This window comes from Sphaeramia orbicularis, chromosome 14 (assembly GCF_902148855.1).
Source record: "Sphaeramia orbicularis chromosome 14, fSphaOr1.1, whole genome shotgun sequence".
Taxonomy (NCBI): domain Eukaryota; kingdom Metazoa; phylum Chordata; class Actinopteri; order Kurtiformes; family Apogonidae; genus Sphaeramia; species Sphaeramia orbicularis.
In genome coordinates this window covers 54,542,238-54,559,960 of record NC_043970.1, presented here as the reverse complement: position 1 = coordinate 54,559,960, position 17,723 = coordinate 54,542,238, and the positions used below count along the sequence as shown (strand labels likewise).

General features: G+C 36.8%; 1 protein-coding gene across 7 annotated transcripts in view; it reads left to right on the top strand.

Annotated features, from left to right (window-relative positions):
- Nucleotides 1-12,745, top strand: part of ints2 (integrator complex subunit 2) — a 51,792-nt gene extending 39,047 nt beyond the window's left edge. For 3 of the 7 annotated variants that reach the window (XM_030154391.1, XM_030154393.1, XM_030154390.1), the window contains exons 20-26: nt 678-803; nt 918-1,119; nt 1,307-1,588; nt 3,822-3,929; nt 4,154-4,259; nt 6,949-7,125; nt 10,900-11,396. In XM_030154391.1, coding sequence (XP_030010251.1) covers nt 678-803; nt 918-1,119; nt 1,307-1,588; nt 3,822-3,929; nt 4,154-4,259; nt 6,949-7,125; nt 10,900-11,081 — 1,183 coding nt within the window. In that variant the 3' untranslated portion in view covers nt 11,082-11,396. Of the gene's footprint in view, nt 1-677; nt 804-917; nt 1,120-1,306; nt 1,589-3,821; nt 3,930-4,153; nt 4,260-6,948; nt 7,126-10,899; nt 11,397-12,350 lie in introns of those variants that run through there. The other 4 variants (XM_030154388.1, XM_030154389.1, XM_030154387.1 and 1 more) reach the window with 2 other exon arrangements.
- The last annotated feature ends 4,978 nt before the right edge of the window (nt 12,746-17,723 follow it).

Genomic DNA, 17,723 nt, shown 5'->3' with positions numbered 1-17,723 from the left:
TGTGGTTTGCCCAGTTTGTGAAACCATTTGTGTAATTAAAAAGCATCTACCTCAGTGGTTCCAACCTTTTTTAGCTTGTGACCCCATTTTAACATCACAAATTTCTGGCGACCCCAGACATTCAAAACTGAGATATTTTCTTGCTAAAATTAATTTGGTTTTGATCATGTAATAGTTTGCTATACTATGTTACAAATAAACATTAATTTTAGACACATTTAGTCTATATAATGTATATTACTGTGGACAGAGGCAGTAAATCCAGGTGTAGATTACTGCACAAAGGGAGAATTTAATTTTCCTTGGTCAGGATCTGTCCAGTCAGTCCAGCTGTGATTTACAAGGAGGACAATTAATACTGAACAAACAAGAACTGAAACTATGAATTGTGAAAGAGCTGCAGCATCTGAAACTGACCACAGTGAACATCTGACACAGAAACAGAACCACAGTGCTGCAGTTTCACAACCACAGTTTGTCATGTCTTTTATGGATTGTGATTGTCTCTCTCAACTCACCATATATTTTTAGTAATAATATAGTAATTGTTAACATTTTTTTTATCAATTACTAGAAAATTCAGGCGACCCCCATTTGAATTCCAGGCGACCTCACATGGGGTCCTGAGCCCAAGGTTGAAAAACACTGATTTACCTGCTCATGTGTTTGTGATGCAGGTTGTGGGTGATGACGGTGAACGCTCTCCAACCTTCAGCCAAGCTGCTCAGACAGCAGAAGTACACCCAGAATGACCTGATGGTCGACCCTCTCATAGTTCTACGCTGCGACCAGAGGGTTTACAGGTGATGAAGCCACTGAAAAATCCAATTTCTACCGTTTTTAGATTTAATTATTGTGCTGATTACTGATGTTAATGTTTTGAGGAAGGTTTAAATTGGTTTGATTGTTTTCCTCAGGTGTCCTCCTTTAATGGACATTGTCCTTCACATGCTGAACGGTTACCTGCTGGCGTCCAAAGCCTACCTACATTGCCACCTAAAGGAGACAGCGGACTTTGACCGGCAGAACCAGACGGTGTCAAACCTGGGGATTCAGGGTCAGCCGGACACACCTGAAGTCACACGAGAGGAGCTGAAAAACGCCCTCCTGGCTGCACAGGTGAGAACAGACTGCCCCACGTTCTGTACCGTTTCTAATCTCATCTCATTTCTATCTTAATCTCATCTTTCATCCCAGGGTTTGTTCATTAAATCTGCTGTGATACAGTGTGAAAATAACAGAGAATGTGAATGAGTCGACCCTTGAAGTGACGCCAGACTGAACGCTCATTTCCGTTTAATCACAGGACAGCGCTGCGGTCCAGATCCTCCTGGAGGTGTGTCTGCCAACCACTGAGGAGCAGCAGCTGGGGGCCAACTCCGAGAGCCTGTTGAAGAGCATCAGGGACCCGGTGCCAGGGAAATCCAAACAGGGAACCCTGGGGCCCGGAGCCAAGGGGTCCCCGGAGGACACGGAGCCAGAGGGAGGCCTGCTGAGTGACCTGAGGGAGGTGCAGTGTCTCATCTGCTGTCTCCTCCACCAGATGTTCATCGCTGACCCCAACATCGCCAAACTGGTCCATTTTCAGGTGAGACTCAAAAGGAAAAAAAAGAAGCAAAGTGAAAATGTTTCATATTTAGATATTACATCAGACCGCTCACTGTCTGGGGGTTTATGGGCTGTACGAGCAAACTTAAAACTCCACAGAATCAGAGTTTTTCATGTTCCTTCTTTTTAATCTTTGACTTTCACTTTGTAGAATGAATGTTCACAGCTTCAGCTCAGTGTAGAATTTACAAGAGTAATGAGAAAAGTTGAAACCATCTCAGCACATTAACACAAAATGGACTTTTAAGACTGAAGGAAACTTCTAGTGTAGGGGTGTCAAACTTATTTTAGTTCAGTTCCACATGCAGCCTGATATCATCTAAAGTGGGCCGGACCAGTAAAATAATATAAATAATAGGATAATAATAACTTTTGAGTGAGAAAATTAAAATTCCGTAATGAAAATGTTTACATCTATGAACTGTACTCGAACATAACATGAACAAATATGAACAACCTGAAATATGAACAACCACCTTAGTTTATCATTTATACATGTGAATCACAACTTAGAGATCACAGTGGATCTACAAATACACAAAACATTAAATAACAGGGAGAATATTATTAAAATTCCACATACTTCTCTTCAGACAGTTTAGATATTCACAGTTTTTTGTAAAAGGCTTGTCTGTAAAGGTAAATATTCTTGTGTAATGTAACCTTTTTTTTTACACTAAAACAAAGAGAAAAATTTACAGTTTTCATTATTTTTCGGTTATTATGATAGTATTTTACTGGTCTGATCATTTTTAGATTGAAATGACCTAAAATGATTTTAACATCCTTGATTGTATATATCTTCAGTGTAATTTTTGCGGGCCGCATGTTTGACACCTGTGATCTAGTATCTAAAATCTATTCGAATAAATAATATTAGACAGATGAAGGAGAAAGTTACTGAACATTTGCGCTGAAAACAAAACTGATCTGAGGCCAGTTATTGTAATTTAGTCTTAAATTTGCCTGGAGTGAATCTGGGATTACAGTGGCAGGACCAGATTCAGACCCACAGTGGACCGTGGTGTTCCTGAGTCTGCTGCTTTAATTGGTCCTTGGTGATCCTTTCTGCATCGCTCAGTGTTCTTTTTTCCATCTTAGGGTTTGCCTTCTTGAAGAACAGTGAAAATACCGTCTTAAATCAGCTTTTCAACAGTAGCCAAGTCATGCTGACCCCATTAGTCAGTGCTTTGCTGTGGTATTAGTGCTAAGTGACTCCAGCAGTCCCAGACGTGGAGGACGGCCATATGGTGGACTTCATCAAACCCATCCGTCCTCTGTCACGTTAATCCACCTGGTCCACACTGCCAGGCTGTAGCCACTACAGTGCTGTATCTGCATCCATAACACATGAAATGATGCTTAGTTAAACTACCTACTAGGGATGTAACGATTACTGGTACAACAATAAACAACGGTAAAATTGCAGACGGTTATTATTACCATTTAAATTCTAATTATCATGATAACCGTGTTTGATTACCGCATGTTTAGGGGGAAAAACCCTATGTAAATCTATACTTTTATGTCAAATATTTGTGTATAGTTTTTATTTACTACAATTTTGATTGTATATACCTAATATTTGGAACCAATATTCACTTTTAAAGTCTTTGAAAAGGTTCATTAAACATCTGTGTGTTATTTATGCAATAAATTATATACATTTTTCAAATCAGATTTGACATTTTTTTGTGTTTTCTGTCCTTTTATGTTTTTATAGTAGGTTAAAGAGAAAAAATAATAGGCAGATGATATAGATGAAGTTGTTCTCAAAAAAAACAGATCCCAAACATGGGTATAGTACACATTTGTTTCTATAGTATATAAAGGCCAAATCAAAAGGACTGAAAAACGGACAAAATAGGCTCAGACCACTAAGGGTTAATATTTGAATGTTTCTGACACAGAAGGTACATTGGGATGATTATTTAATTTTTTTTTTTTTTTTTTTTTTTTTTTTAATTCAACTCGGTTAAATTCTTTCAGTCTGTGTATCAGTACTTTTTGAACATTTTGAGCACAATTTCAACAATAACGCGATAATAATGATAACCGTGATAATTTTGGATCACAATAACGGTGATATGAAATTTTCATATGGTTCCATCCCTACTGCCTGCATGTGCTTTATGAGTCTGTGATGCTTCGGTTTCTTCTCATGAGTTTTATATTAGTTGTCTTCGTCTTTGTGCTTGTGTTCTCTCTGTCAGGGTTACCCTCAGGCTCTGCTGCCTCTAACCGTGGCAGGCATCCCCTCCATCCATATCTGTCTGGACTTCATCCCAGAGCTTCTGGCGCAGCCCCAGCTGGAAAAGCAGGTGAGGCCTCCCAGCCTCCCCTCTCCTCCCTGCTCTTCTCTTTTTCTGGCTTTAAATGCTCGGGTTGCTTTGGGCTTTTGCCAGAGCCTCTTAAACCCTTTTTTTGGAAGCAGCTCTATTGGGTCCTCTCAGCAAAGTGTTTGCAAATTTCCTTAAATTAGTAAGTTAAAAAATAAATAAATCTGTTGCTGTGCTGATTTTTTTTCTTCTTCTTTTTTGTACAGATCTTTGCTATCCAGTTGCTGTCTTACCTTTGTACCCAGTATGCACTGCCCAAGTCGCTCAGCGTGGCCCGTCTGGCGATCAGCGTCATGGGAACGCTTCTCACAGGTCAGTGAGCAGCTTAAGGAACTCTAGAATTCAATGAATAGATGCATACAGATGATCTCCCCAGGGACGTTCATTAGTCTATAGCAGAGCTGTCAAACTCATTTCAGTTCAGTTCCACATTCAGTCTAATCTGATCTAAAGTGGGCCTGACCAGTAAAATGATATAAATAATAAGATAAGAACTGATAAATAATGTCAACTCCAAAGTTTTCTCGATGTTTTTGAGTGAAAAAAGTCAAATTCCATGATGAAAATGTTTACACCTACCAACCGTAGTTGAACATAACATGAACAAAAATGAACAACCTGAAATTCTGAAGAAAAAAAGTGCAATGTTAACAATTTTACACTTAAGTTGATCATTTATACATGTGCATCACAGCTTAAAGATTTAGTAACAGGCAGAATATTGTTAAAAATTCCACATACTTCTCTTAAGACATTTCACATTTTTCATATTTGTTCAGGTTATTCAGATTTTTTGTAAAAGGATAGTCTGTAAATGTAACTTTTTTTCTAATTTTACTTTTTTATACTAAAACAAAGAGGAAAATTTGCAGTTTTCCTTATTTATAGGTTATTATGATAATGTTTTACTGGTCTGATCCACTTTAGATTGAAATGACCAAAAATGATTTCAATATCCTTGATTATTAATATCTTTAGTGTAATTTTTGTATTTCACAAATTCATCCTAGGGGCCAGATTGGACCCTTTGGCCCCCGGGACACATGTTTGACACCTGCGCTCTATAGGTTTTGGAATCGGTTCAGACCAAATTTTCATATTGACTGAACTGTTCTGAAACCTGCTACTTCAGACCTGACAAAATGAGACAATGTGTTCTGTGAATAGTAACAACTTTCTGTTACTTTAAGTCTGTTGCTTCTCAGGCTTTTTTTGTATTGGGATGTAATTTGTAGCGTCTGACAATATAAAATGGAGTAGTGAGAGCTGCGTTTCTAGAATTTATTAAAATGACAAAAACTTGTAGAATTCCTGGAGCAGTTCTGTTGTTTAGAGGAGTTGGTATCACCCCTAATAAGCACAGAAAAACTCAATATGGAGGCAAGGTTTACTGGAGAAACCGGTGATAGTAAGGCTGCACTTTGTGGCAACAAATGAACTACAGCCGATAAATACTTAAGAGCGCAAACTCTAGGTCACAGGTGTCAAACATGTGGCCCGGGGGCCAAATCCGGCCCGCCAAAGGGTCCAGTCCAGCCCTCGGGATGAATTTGTGAAATGCAAAAATTACACTGAAGATATGAACGATCCTTTTAGTTCAGGTTCCACATTCAGACCAATTCAGTCTCCAGTGGGCAGGATTCAGTAAAATACTATCATAATAACCTATCAATAATGACAACTCCAAATTTTTCTCTTTGCAAATGTAACTATTTTCATGTATTTATACTGAAACAATGTATAATTTTGTAAAAAATGTGAATAACCCGAACAAATATGAACAACCTGAAATGTCTTAAGAGAAGTAAGTATAATTTTATCAATATTCTGCCTGTTATTAAATGTTTTGTGTGTTTGTAGATCCACTGGGATCTGTAAGTTCTAATGTACATGTGTAAATGATAAACTGAGGCAGAATAGTGTTAAAATTACACTGATTTTTTCAGTTTGTTCATGTTATTCACATCTTTTGAAAGGATAATTTGTAGATGTAAAAGTTTTCGTAATCTAAATGTATTTTTTTCGCTCTAAAACAGAGAGAAAAGTTTGGAGTTGACATTATTTCTATATTATGTTATTATTTTACTGGTTCAGTCCACTGCAGATCAAATGTAGCTGAATGTGGAACTGAACTAACATGAGTTTGACACTCCTGCTCTAGGTCATGTGACTCAATCATCTGACTTGAAATGAGCTGAGATGTGTCATTTCACACCAGAGAAACTTCACCTGCGACAGTGCAAAAAGGTTTTATGTCTTTGGTTATAATACACAATAAAATAACTGATTTATTCATAGTGTTTAGATAAGTAACAGTGGTTAAGTAGTGGTATGAATAGTCCATAAAGTATTATTACTTTATTATTCCATCAGGTCTAATCACAGTGTTTGATTCATCATGTGTTGAAGAGTTAACAGTCTTACATTTCAAGCTGTGACATTTTAATCGTCTTAATCATTTTGATCCAATTTCATTTATTCGTCTTTTAATGCATTCAACTAAGTGAGTCAGTGTAAATGAGTATAATTCACTTTAATACACATATTCTTGCATGAACGCGACCTCTGAACAAACCCACATCGACGCCTCCTACCTTTAGATTTTCCTCCAATGCTTGAAAAAGATGCGTCCAGTAGTCAGTCTTAAATATTGTCTGGAAAGAACATAAAAGCATTAAATTCCCTGATCCCTGTAGACACGCAGTATCTTAACATTTTGTTGCTCACTCATTTGTTTTTATCGACTTTTTATTTAAATAACATCTGTTCCCAGCAGATTCCCTTCAGAGGAGCGTGTATTCACATTTCAGCTGGAGTTTCACCACGTCCTCATTTTTTTGCTCTATATTTGGCTGCCATCGTCTGGCCTTTGGCTGTTAGTGCAGCGCTTCTCCCTCCCTGACACGAGTGTACATTGTGTTCCAGCCTAAAAGATGCTGCTTTTCTTTCTTTTTCCCATGTCTTCAGTGAACTGTAGGAGCCTGTTTGTTCTTATTTGCAGTGTTGACGCATGCAAAGCGGTTCGCCTTCTTCATGCCCACTCTGCCGTGCCTGGTGGCGTTCTGCCAGGCCTTCCCGCCGCTATACGACGACGTCGCAGCTCTGTTAGTGCAAGTAGGACAGGTGTGTGCGTCTGACGTCGCCACCAAAGCCAGGGACATTGACCCTCTCATCACCCGTAAGTACACTGAATCTAAATCTATGTTCACACTGCAGCTCAAACTGACCCAGATCTGACTTTTTCCCATATGTGACACACATCCAGGGCTGGGTATCGGCAATAATCTGGCGATACGATACAAATGACAATACTAGGATCACGATACGATATATCACGATATATCATGATACAATTAAAAATGCAATTTTTTGTTTGTTTCTTTTTTTAAATGATTATTTCCTGGAAGAATTGAATTCCAGCAGAAATCTGCACAAACACTAAACCCATTTTTATTTGATCCCAGCAGGATCTAATGTTATATCGCAAAATGTTCAAACTGTGTTCAAACTGAAATTGTGTTGTACAGACATTCCAGTTTCAGATCCTGTTCAAATGTTCAGATTCTATTAGTTCACAACTAACATCAGAACAGGATTTGAGTTCAATCCCAACAAAGGAACCAACATCTTCCTCAGACAGAAAAAAGTGCTTTTAGGATGATTCAAATAACCATTATTTAATGAAACAGTGTTAAATAATAATAAATAAAGATATAAACAATACAGAAAAAAAAGAACCTCCACAATATCTGCATTTGAACAAATACCTAAAAATATCAATACAGTACTTTTTAATATCGATACAGTATTGTGAAATGAAATATCACGATATATTGCAGAACTGATATTTTCTAACGACCCTACACACATCTGATTGTTCTTTTGTTTTTTTTATGATGACCATCTGGACAGCACAAATCAGATGTGTTTCAAATCAGACCCAGGTCACTGTCATACATAGTCCTAAATCAGATTCATGTCTGATGTTTTGCAATGTGACTACATGCCACATTTCATCCAACTTTTATGTCACTGAAATGACACAGACGTCACAGTTCTGCACTGGAGGAGGCGGGACCCGTCGAGGTCCACACTGACCTCTGTAAACACAGTATGATGTGAGTGATGTCCCTCCAGGACAGTAGACTGTTCACGCATGAGTCTGACAGCATCACATTTAAATTAATATGTGAACGACCGCGCAAAAAAAAATCAGATTTCAGCAAAAAATTGGAATTGAGCATCAAGACCTGCCGTGTGAACCTAGTGCAGGTCAAAGGCCGTGTTTGTTGCTCTGTTTTTAAACCAACATGACTTACAGCCACCCAGTTACAAGGTCAGCAGCACAGTGACAATGATGAACCATGTGAATAATAACACTATAGCACAGGGGGGTCAAACATGCGGCCCGAGGGCCAAATGTGTCCCACCAAAGGTTCCAGTCCAACCCATGGGATGAATTTGCAAAGTGCATAAATTCCACAGTCCAGGCTGTGGAACTCATTTTAGTGTCGGTTCCACATCCAGACCAATCTGATCTACAGTCAAATAATAACAGCAGAAGAACCCACACAAAAGAATGACTGCAGATTTTCTTCTTGATTTGATGTGAAAAAAATATTACATTATACCTATAAATAATGACAACTTCTAATTTTTGTCTTTGTTTTTTGCAAAAAATAACATTAAACTATGAAAATATTTACATTTACAAACTATCCTGTAACAATAAAATGGGAATAACCTGAACAAATGTGAACAACCTGAAATGTCTAAAGAAAATTAAGCACAATTTGAACTCTTTTCTGCCTGTTCCTCAGTGTTTAGTGTCTTTGTGGCTAGGGATGTAACAATTACCAGTATAACAATAAACGACGGTAAAATCACAGATGGTTAGTATTACCGTTTAAATTCTAATTCTCATGATAACTGTGTTTGATTACTGCACTTTTTTGGAGAAAACACCTATGTACAGATCTGCTTTTATGTCAAATATTTGAGTATAGTTTAATTTATTACAATTTTAATTTTCTATACCTAATATTTGGAACCAATATTCACTTTTAAAGTCTGTGAAAAGGTTCGTTAAACATCTGTGTTATTTATGCAATAAATTATATACATTTTTCAAATTGGATTTTATATATTTTTTGTGTTTTTTGTCCTTTTGTGTTTTTATAGTAGGTTAATGTGAAAAAATAATAGACAGATGATATAGATGAAGTTGTGCTGAAAAAACAGATCCAAACATGGGTATAGTAAACATTTGTTTCTATAGTATATAAAGGCCAAATCAAAAGGACTGAAAAACAGACAGAATAGACTCAGACCACTAAGGGTTAATATTGGAATGTTTCTGCAACAGAAGGGACATTGTGCCTATTATTTTATTTATGTATTTATGTATTTATTTATTTATTTTAAATACAACTGGGTTAAATTATTTCAGTGTGTGTATCAGTACTTTTTGACATTTTGAGCACAATTTCAACAATACCGTGATAATAATGATAACCATGATAACTTTTGTCACAATAACTGTGATATGAAATTGTCATATCACTACATCCCTATTTGTGGCAGATATTTCAGGGCAAAAATAGGGCTGAGAAGCCACTCCAGCACCCACAAAAACTGAAGTCGAGGTCGTCATCGAGACTGACGGACCAACACCAGTGTCTTTGTAGATCTGATCCATAATGCACCTGTAGAAATGATAAGTTGAGGCAGAGTATTGTTAAAATTGCACTTATTTTTCTTAAGAAATTTCAGTTTTTTCAGGTTATTCACATCTTTTTTGTCTGGATAGTTTATAAAAGTAAGTATTTTCATAATTTAATGGGGTTTTTCGCATTAAAACAAAGACAAAAATTTGGAGTTGTCATTATTTATAGGTTATTCTGTTCTTATTTGACTGGTCCGGCCCACTGCAGATCAAATCGGGCTGAATGTGGAACCTGAAAGAACATGAAAATGAGACCCCTGCTGCAGCACATGTGGGAGTCTCCTGAAACTACTTGTCCCTGATCCACGTGGTTGAACTGGGTCCTGATCCAGTGTTTATATTTTACTACACGTCGCAGCTGCACACATTACTTTAAGTACAACTACATTACAATGAATAAAGCTTGTACAAGGTGGATAAATACCTTTGGCAGCTGAGTGCGAATGAAGCCGGTAGATCACAGGTGTCAAACATACGGCCCAGGGGCCAAAACTGGCCCACCAAAGGGTCCAATCTGGCCCTGGGGTGACTTTGTGAAATGCAGAAATTACACTGAAGATATGAACAATCAAGGATGTTCAAATCATTTTAGGTTGATTCAATCTAAAGTGGGTCAGAACCAGTAAAATACTATCAGAATAAACTATAAATAATGAAAACTGCAAACTTTTTTCTTGGCTTTAGTGTAAAAAAAAAAAACAAACAAAAAGTTAAATTACACAAAAATGTTGACATTTACAGACTAGCCTTTTTACAAAAAATGTGAAAAACCTGAACAAATATGAACAACCTGAAATGTCTAAATTAGAAGTCTGTGGAATTGTACCAATATTCTGCCTGTTACTAAATGTTTTGTGTATTTGTAGATCCACTGTGATCTGTAAGTTGTGACACATGTATAAATGATAAAACTAAGGCGTAATATTGTAAACATTGCACTTATTTTTCTTCAGAATTTTCAGGTTGTTCATATTTGTTCATGTTGTGTTCAAATACAGTTCGTAGATGTAAACATTTTCATGCCAGAATTGGACTTTTTTTGCTCAAAACCAGAGAAAACTTTAGAGTTGACATTATTTATCAGTTCTTATGCTTTTATTTTTATTATTTGACTGGTCCGGCCCACTGCAGATCAGATTAAGCTGCATGTGGAACTGAACTGAACTGAGTTTGACACCTGTGCGGTAGATGACTGAGCGGCCTGTTTCCTCAAATGTGTCCGTGCAGGCCTGCAGTACTTGAAGGAAAAGCCCCAGGAGGCGGCGGTTCCAGGAGGAGGCTCCTCTAAGCTGACTCTACCCCAGAGGACGGCGGAGGAAATGGGAGGAGCCGACCCCGACGTGCAGCTGTGTTACTGCGTGGAGGCCACCTTCATGGACATCATCAGCTCTACTCTTCACGGACTGTAGACCTGAGACCAACACCTCAGACTGAAGACACTGGACTGAAGCTGCTGAGCACTGAACAGCTGTTCACAGTCCAGAGGGCCGCACTGTTGGAGTTTTCCAGAACCAAACATGTTAACGTACGACAAAGGAGGAAGAAATGACACAGTTGGACATTTTAGAATGGGTCCTGCTTTACAGTGGAGTTCTGACCTGGACTTATACTCCAGTGTGATTAGGGCTGTGTATCAGCAAGAATCTGGTGATACAATACAAATCACAATACTAGGATCACAATACGATATGTCATGATATGTCATGATACTGTTAAAAGGCAGTTTTTTATTTGTTTTGTTTCTTTTTTAAAAGATTTTTTCCCTAGAAGAATTGAATTCCAGCAGAAATCTGCACAAATACTAAACACATATTTGTATTTGATCCCAACAGGATCTAATGTTCTATCATAAAATGTTCAAACTGTGTTCAAACTGAAATTGTGTTTCACAGACATTCCAGTTTCAGATCCTGTTCAAATGTTCAGATTCTATTAGTTCACAACTAACATCAGAACAAGATTTAAGTTCAATCCAAACAAAGGAACCAACACTATTTAATAAAACAGTGTTAAATAAGAATAAATAAAATATAAACAATACAGAAAAACAATAATGAACCTCCACAATATCTGCATTTGGATAAATACTTAAAAATATCCATACAGTACTTTTACTTATTGTGAAATGAAATATTGCGATATATTGCAGAACCGAGATTTTCTTACACCCCTATCTATGAATTGTACTTCAACATAACATGAACAAATATGAACAACCTGCAAATTCCTTAGTAAAATATGTGCAATGTTTATAATATTCTGCCTAAGTTGATCATTTATACGTGTGAATCACAACTTACAGATCACAGTGGATCTACAAATACACAAAACATTAAATAACAGGCAGAATATTATTAAAACTTCACACACTTCTCAACATCAGAACATTATTTTAGTTCAATCCCAACAAAAGAACTCCCATCTGCCTCAGACATGAAAAGTGCTTTTAGGATGATCCAAATAACCATTATTTAATAGAACAGTGTTAAATAATAATAGATAAGATATAAACAATAAAGAAAAACAAAAATGAACCTCCACCACCATATCTGCATTTGAATAAATACCTAAAAATATCAATACAGTACTTTTTAATATCAATACAGTATCGTGAAATGAAATATTGTGACATATATATATTTTCTCCCAGCCCTAAATGTGAACGTTTACTTCAACAGAACTGGTCCAACTGGTTCCAGTAGATTTGTCAAACGTAACTGGCCAGCCCGTCTTCTGCCTTCAGATCGTATCGACGTTTGGTCGGTGAACGTGTGATGGGACGTGTTTGTAGGGAGTCGGTCAGGTACTGCAGAACACACTGTACTTCTGAAGTCTGTCCGTTTGAACACACTGTAAATAAACCCTTACAGTTTATGTAGAGCTGTGTGTATGTGGACTTAGTTACAGTTTGTAGAAAAATGAAATGCTGAACATGTGAAATGGGTCCATTTTCTTGACCACTGTACACTTATTTTTCTATGATGTACCATTTTTTTCCAACAGTGAAAAGCAATTAAATTGTCTGAGCATTTGTACTTTATTTGTTTGTAATAAAACAAAGAAATGTGAAGTTAGAATGTGGGCGTGCAGTCACATTTGTTCCTCTGTTCTGCCTTTACCGTTCCAGGGACAGCAGTCGTCTGTGGAATGTGTGCTCACCCTCCTGTTTTGGGATGGAACTTGTACAGTTTTATCAAATAGTAACATTAATGTTAGTGAGAATTTAGCAAAGAGAAACAGGTGGGACATTTTAGAAACAAGTGAAATGTCCACTAGAAATATTTACAGCAGAGCTGTCAGACTGATTCTAGTTCAGTTCAGTCTGATCTGAAGTGGACCAGACCAGTAAAGTTCCCTTAGAGTTCCCTTAAAGTTCCTTTAGAGTTCCCTTAAAGTTCCTTTAGAGTTTCCTTAGAGTTCCCTTAGAGTTCCTTTAGAGTTCCCTTAGAGTTCCCTTAGAGTTTCCTTAGAGTTCCCTTAGAGTTCCCTTAAAGTTCCCTTACAGTTCCCTTAGAGCAGGGGTGTCAAACTCCAGTCCTGGAGGGCCAGTATCCTGCATGTTTTAGATGTTTCCCTCTTCCAGCACACCTGGGTCCATTAATGATCAGCTCATCATCATGCTCTGCAGAAACCTGATAATGATGTAATGGCTTCCAGGTGTGCTGGAAGAGGGAAACATCTAGAACATGCAGGATACCGGCCCTCAAGGACTGGAGTTTGACACCTGTGCCTTAGAGGTTCCTTAGTTTCCTTAGAGTTCCCTTAGATTGTTCCTGGGGGGGGCACACTAAATATTAGAGTCAGATGTGAAAAAGGACTGGACAGATAAATTTGTAGGTGAAATATTCTCTGTTCCTTCGCCTTTACCTTTTGCGGTGGAAAAAAAAGTGAAATTCCGGCTCTGGGAAAAAACAAACACCAGTTTGTCCAGTGTTGTACTATTTGTGCGCACCGCTGTGTGAGTCTGTTTTACATTCAGTGTTTTAGTCTGTCTGTCTGAGAATGCGTTTCACTGTCTTCTCCTGCCTCGTTTTCTGTTTAAAATAATAAGTTGAATGATGAAACATGCGTTCAGGTCTCTGGTTCCCTCTTCCATACCCTGCCCTGGTCACACCTGAACCTGTGGTGTGTGTGCTCAGACTGTGGATGACCTGCAGAATGAACCGGTGTGGGTCCGACACTAACACTACATACATATGAACCTGCTCAAGCGGCTCATCAGCTGATCATGCACAGGGGAATGCCACCTGCAGACCCTGTTTGTACTCATTTGCATATTTAAATGTGGGCGTGGAGGGGGAGGAGTCAAGTACTCCAACACATGTGGTCAATTCCAGCTGATCGGATGAATAAAGGGTTTTTGTGTGTGGGGAGTTTTCTGGGTTGAAGCGTTCACCAGGTTTCAGTGTGAAATCCACACGTCTGCACACGAGGCTCCTGGACTGGACCTGGGAGAAGACGTTCAACCTGGGACGAACATTTGGACAAGGAGTTCCAGGTTGGTAGTCTGAGCTTCATAAACGAACCAGGGGCGTTGATGAAGGTGTCGTTTCATGTCAGTCTCTGTTGGTTGTTCATCTGAAGGGAAGTGCACGAGTCATCCGTTTGTCAAAACCATGAGTGTGGTTCACATATGTTTAGTGTTTCTGCCGTTCACTAGTTTTTACCTGTGTGTGAGGACGTTACTGTTTTAGATCAGGGGTTTCAAACTCAGTTCAGTTCAGTTCCACATACAGTCTAGTCTGATCTGCAGTGGGCCGGACCAGTCAAATAATCTAAATAATAGGAGAAGAACTGAGAAATAATGTCAACTCCAAAGTTTCCTCCATGTTTTTGAGTGAAAAAAGTCAAATTCCATGATGAAAATGTTTACACCTACGAACCGTACTTGAACATAACATGAACAAATATGAACAACCTGAAAATTCTGAAGAAAAAAAGTGCAATGTTTACAATTTTACACCTAAGTTGATCATTTATACATGTGCATCACAACTTACAGATTCAGTAACAGGCAGAATATTGTTAAAATTCCACAGACTTCTCTTAAGACATTTCACATTCATGTTTGTTCAGGTTATTCAGATTTTTTGTAAAATAATAGTCTGTAAATGTCACTTTTTTTTTTTTTGAATTTTACTTTTTTTTAATACTAAAACGGAGGAAAATTTGCAGTTTTCATTATTTATAGGTTATTATGATAATATTTTATTAGTCTGATCCACTTTAGATTGAATTGACCTAAAATGATTTAACATCCTTGATTATTAAAATCTTGAGTGTAATTTTTATATTTTATAAATTCATCCTAGGGGCCAGACTGGACCCTTTGATGGGCCAGATTTGGCCCCCGGGCCGCATGTTTGACACCTGTGCATTAGTCAAAACGATGAGCATGGTTAACATACTTTTTGTGTTTCTGCAGTTCACTGGTTTTTACTTGTGTGTGAGGACGTTACTGTTTTAGAGTTTGTTTCAGTTCTGTGAAGTTTAAAGTCCATGCCTGAACTAATCCAATTCAAATGTGTCTGTGAACCACATTTAGAAACGACAGTCTGAAGTGCTGTACGGCAACGTCTAAACTTACAATAAAAGCTCAGGATAAATGGTTTTAAACAGGAATTAAACTGTGCATCCTACAAAGGAGACACAGGCCTCTGTTTCAGCCACAGTCTAAGATGTTTAGGTTGAAGGCGTTTGGTCTGAACATCTTTGATATCTCAGGGGGTTTTTTCTGACCTGTGTACCAGGCTTTACATTTATTTGTTTATTTATTTGCACATCATAAAATGGCAAGAGAAAATAAAAAACCAACAGCATTCAAACAAGTCACATCATTCTGCAGGAGAGGTTAGAAGCCAAAAAAGGCTGATACGAACAATACACAGGAAAAAAAAAGAATTAAAAATACAACTGGATCAATAAACTAAAGTAAAAACAATAAAAATGCAAATCACATTACGAATCATCAAATCAAATGATATTCAGCCTTACATTTTTTTTCATGAATTAGAGTCTTTTTGTACAGTGGCCCGGAGGTGCAACAGCCCAAAAAATCATCCACTATAAGAAAAAAAAGACAACAGCCCAAAAAATTATCCACTATAAGAAAAAAAAGACAACAGCCCAAAAAATTATCCACTATAAGAAAAAAAAGACAACAGCCCAAAAAATTATCCACTATAAGAAAAAAAAGACAACAGCCCAAAAAATTATCCACTATAAGAAAAAAAAGACAACAGCCCAAAAAATTATCCACTATAAGAAAAAAAGACAACAGCCCAAAAAATTATCCACTATAAGAAAAAAAAGACAACAGCCCAAAAAATTATCCACTATAAGAAAAAAAAGACGACAGCCCAAAAAATTATCCACTATAAGAAAAAAAGACGACAGCCCAAAAAATTATCCACTATAAGAAAAAAAAGACAACAGCCCAAAAAATTATCCACTATAAGAAAAAAAGACAACAGCCCAAAAATTATCCACTATAAGAAAAAAAAGACAACAGCCCAAAAAATTATCCACTATAAGAAAAAAAGACAACAGCCCAAAAAATGATCCACTATAAGAAAAAAAAGACAACAGCCCAAAAAATTATCCACTATAAGAAAAAAAAGACAACAGCCCAAAAAATTATCCACTATAAGAAAAAAAAGACAACAGCCCAAAAAATTATCCACTATAAGAAAAAAAAGACAATAGCCCAAAAAATTATCCACTATAAGAAAAAAAGACAACAGCCCAAAAAATGATCCACTATAAGAAAAAAAGACAACAGCCCAAAAAATTATCCACTATATATTTTTGAAATAACTTTATTTTTAGCGCATGAACCTCCACTTCCGGTGGGTTACTTCGTTAGCATTAGCCACATTAGCTCAAGGCCTTAGAAATTTTCAGCCTATGCTTTTATTTTTTGTGGTGGCCTTACTTTTAAAGCAAGAGACCTTTGGGTAAACAGCGCCCCCTTAACTGAAAAGGTGGATGATGTTTTTTTTTTTTTTCTTATATGGATAAATTTTTGGGCTGTTCTCTTTCTTTTATCGTGGATAATTTTTTGGCTGATTTCTTTTTTTATAGTGGATAAATTTTTTGGCTGTTCCCTTTTTTTCTTTTAATAGTGGATAATTTTTTGGGCTATTCTCTTTTTTTTCTTACAGTGGATAATTTTTTGGGCTGTTCTCTTTTTTTATAGTGGATAATTTTTTGGGCTGTTCTCTTTTTTTTTTTACAGTGCATAATTTTTTGGGCTGTTTTCTTTTTTTTTTCTTATAGTGGATACATTTTTTGGCTGTTCCCTTTTTGTTCTCATAGTGGATAATTTTTTGGTCTGTTCTCTTTTTTTTATAGTGGATAATTTTTGGGCTGTTTTTTTTTTTTTTTCTTATAGTGGATAATTTTTTGGTCTGTTCTCTTTTTTTTATAGTGGATAATTTTTGGGCTGTTTTTTTTTTTTTTTCTTATAGTGGATAATTTTTTGGGCTGTTCTCTTTTTTTTATAGTGGATACATTTTTGGGCTGTTCCCTTTTTTTTCTTATAGTGGATAATTTTTTGGGCTGTTTTCTTTTTTTTTCTTATAGTGGATACATTTTTTGGCTGTTCCCTTTTTTTTCTTACAGTGGATAATTTTTTGGTCTGTTGTCTTTTTTTTCTTACAGTGGATAATTTTTTGGGCTGTTCTCTTTTTTTCTTACAGTGGATGATTTCTTGGTCTGTTCTCTTTTTTTTCTTATAGTGGATAATTTCTTGGGCTGTTCTCTTTTTTTTCTTACAGTGGATAATTTTTTGGTCTGTTCTATTTTTTTTCTTACAGTGGATAATTTCTTGGGCTGTTCTCTTTTTTTCTTACAGTGGATAATTTTTTGGGCTGTTCTGTTTTTTTTCTTACAGTGGATAATTTCTTGGGCTGTTCTGTTTTTTTTCTTACAGTGGATAATTTCTTGGGCTGTTCTCTTTTTTTCTTACAGTGGATAATTTCTTGGGCTGTTCTCTTTTTTTCTTACAGTGGATAATTTCTTGGGCTGTTCTCTTTTTTTCTTACAGTGGA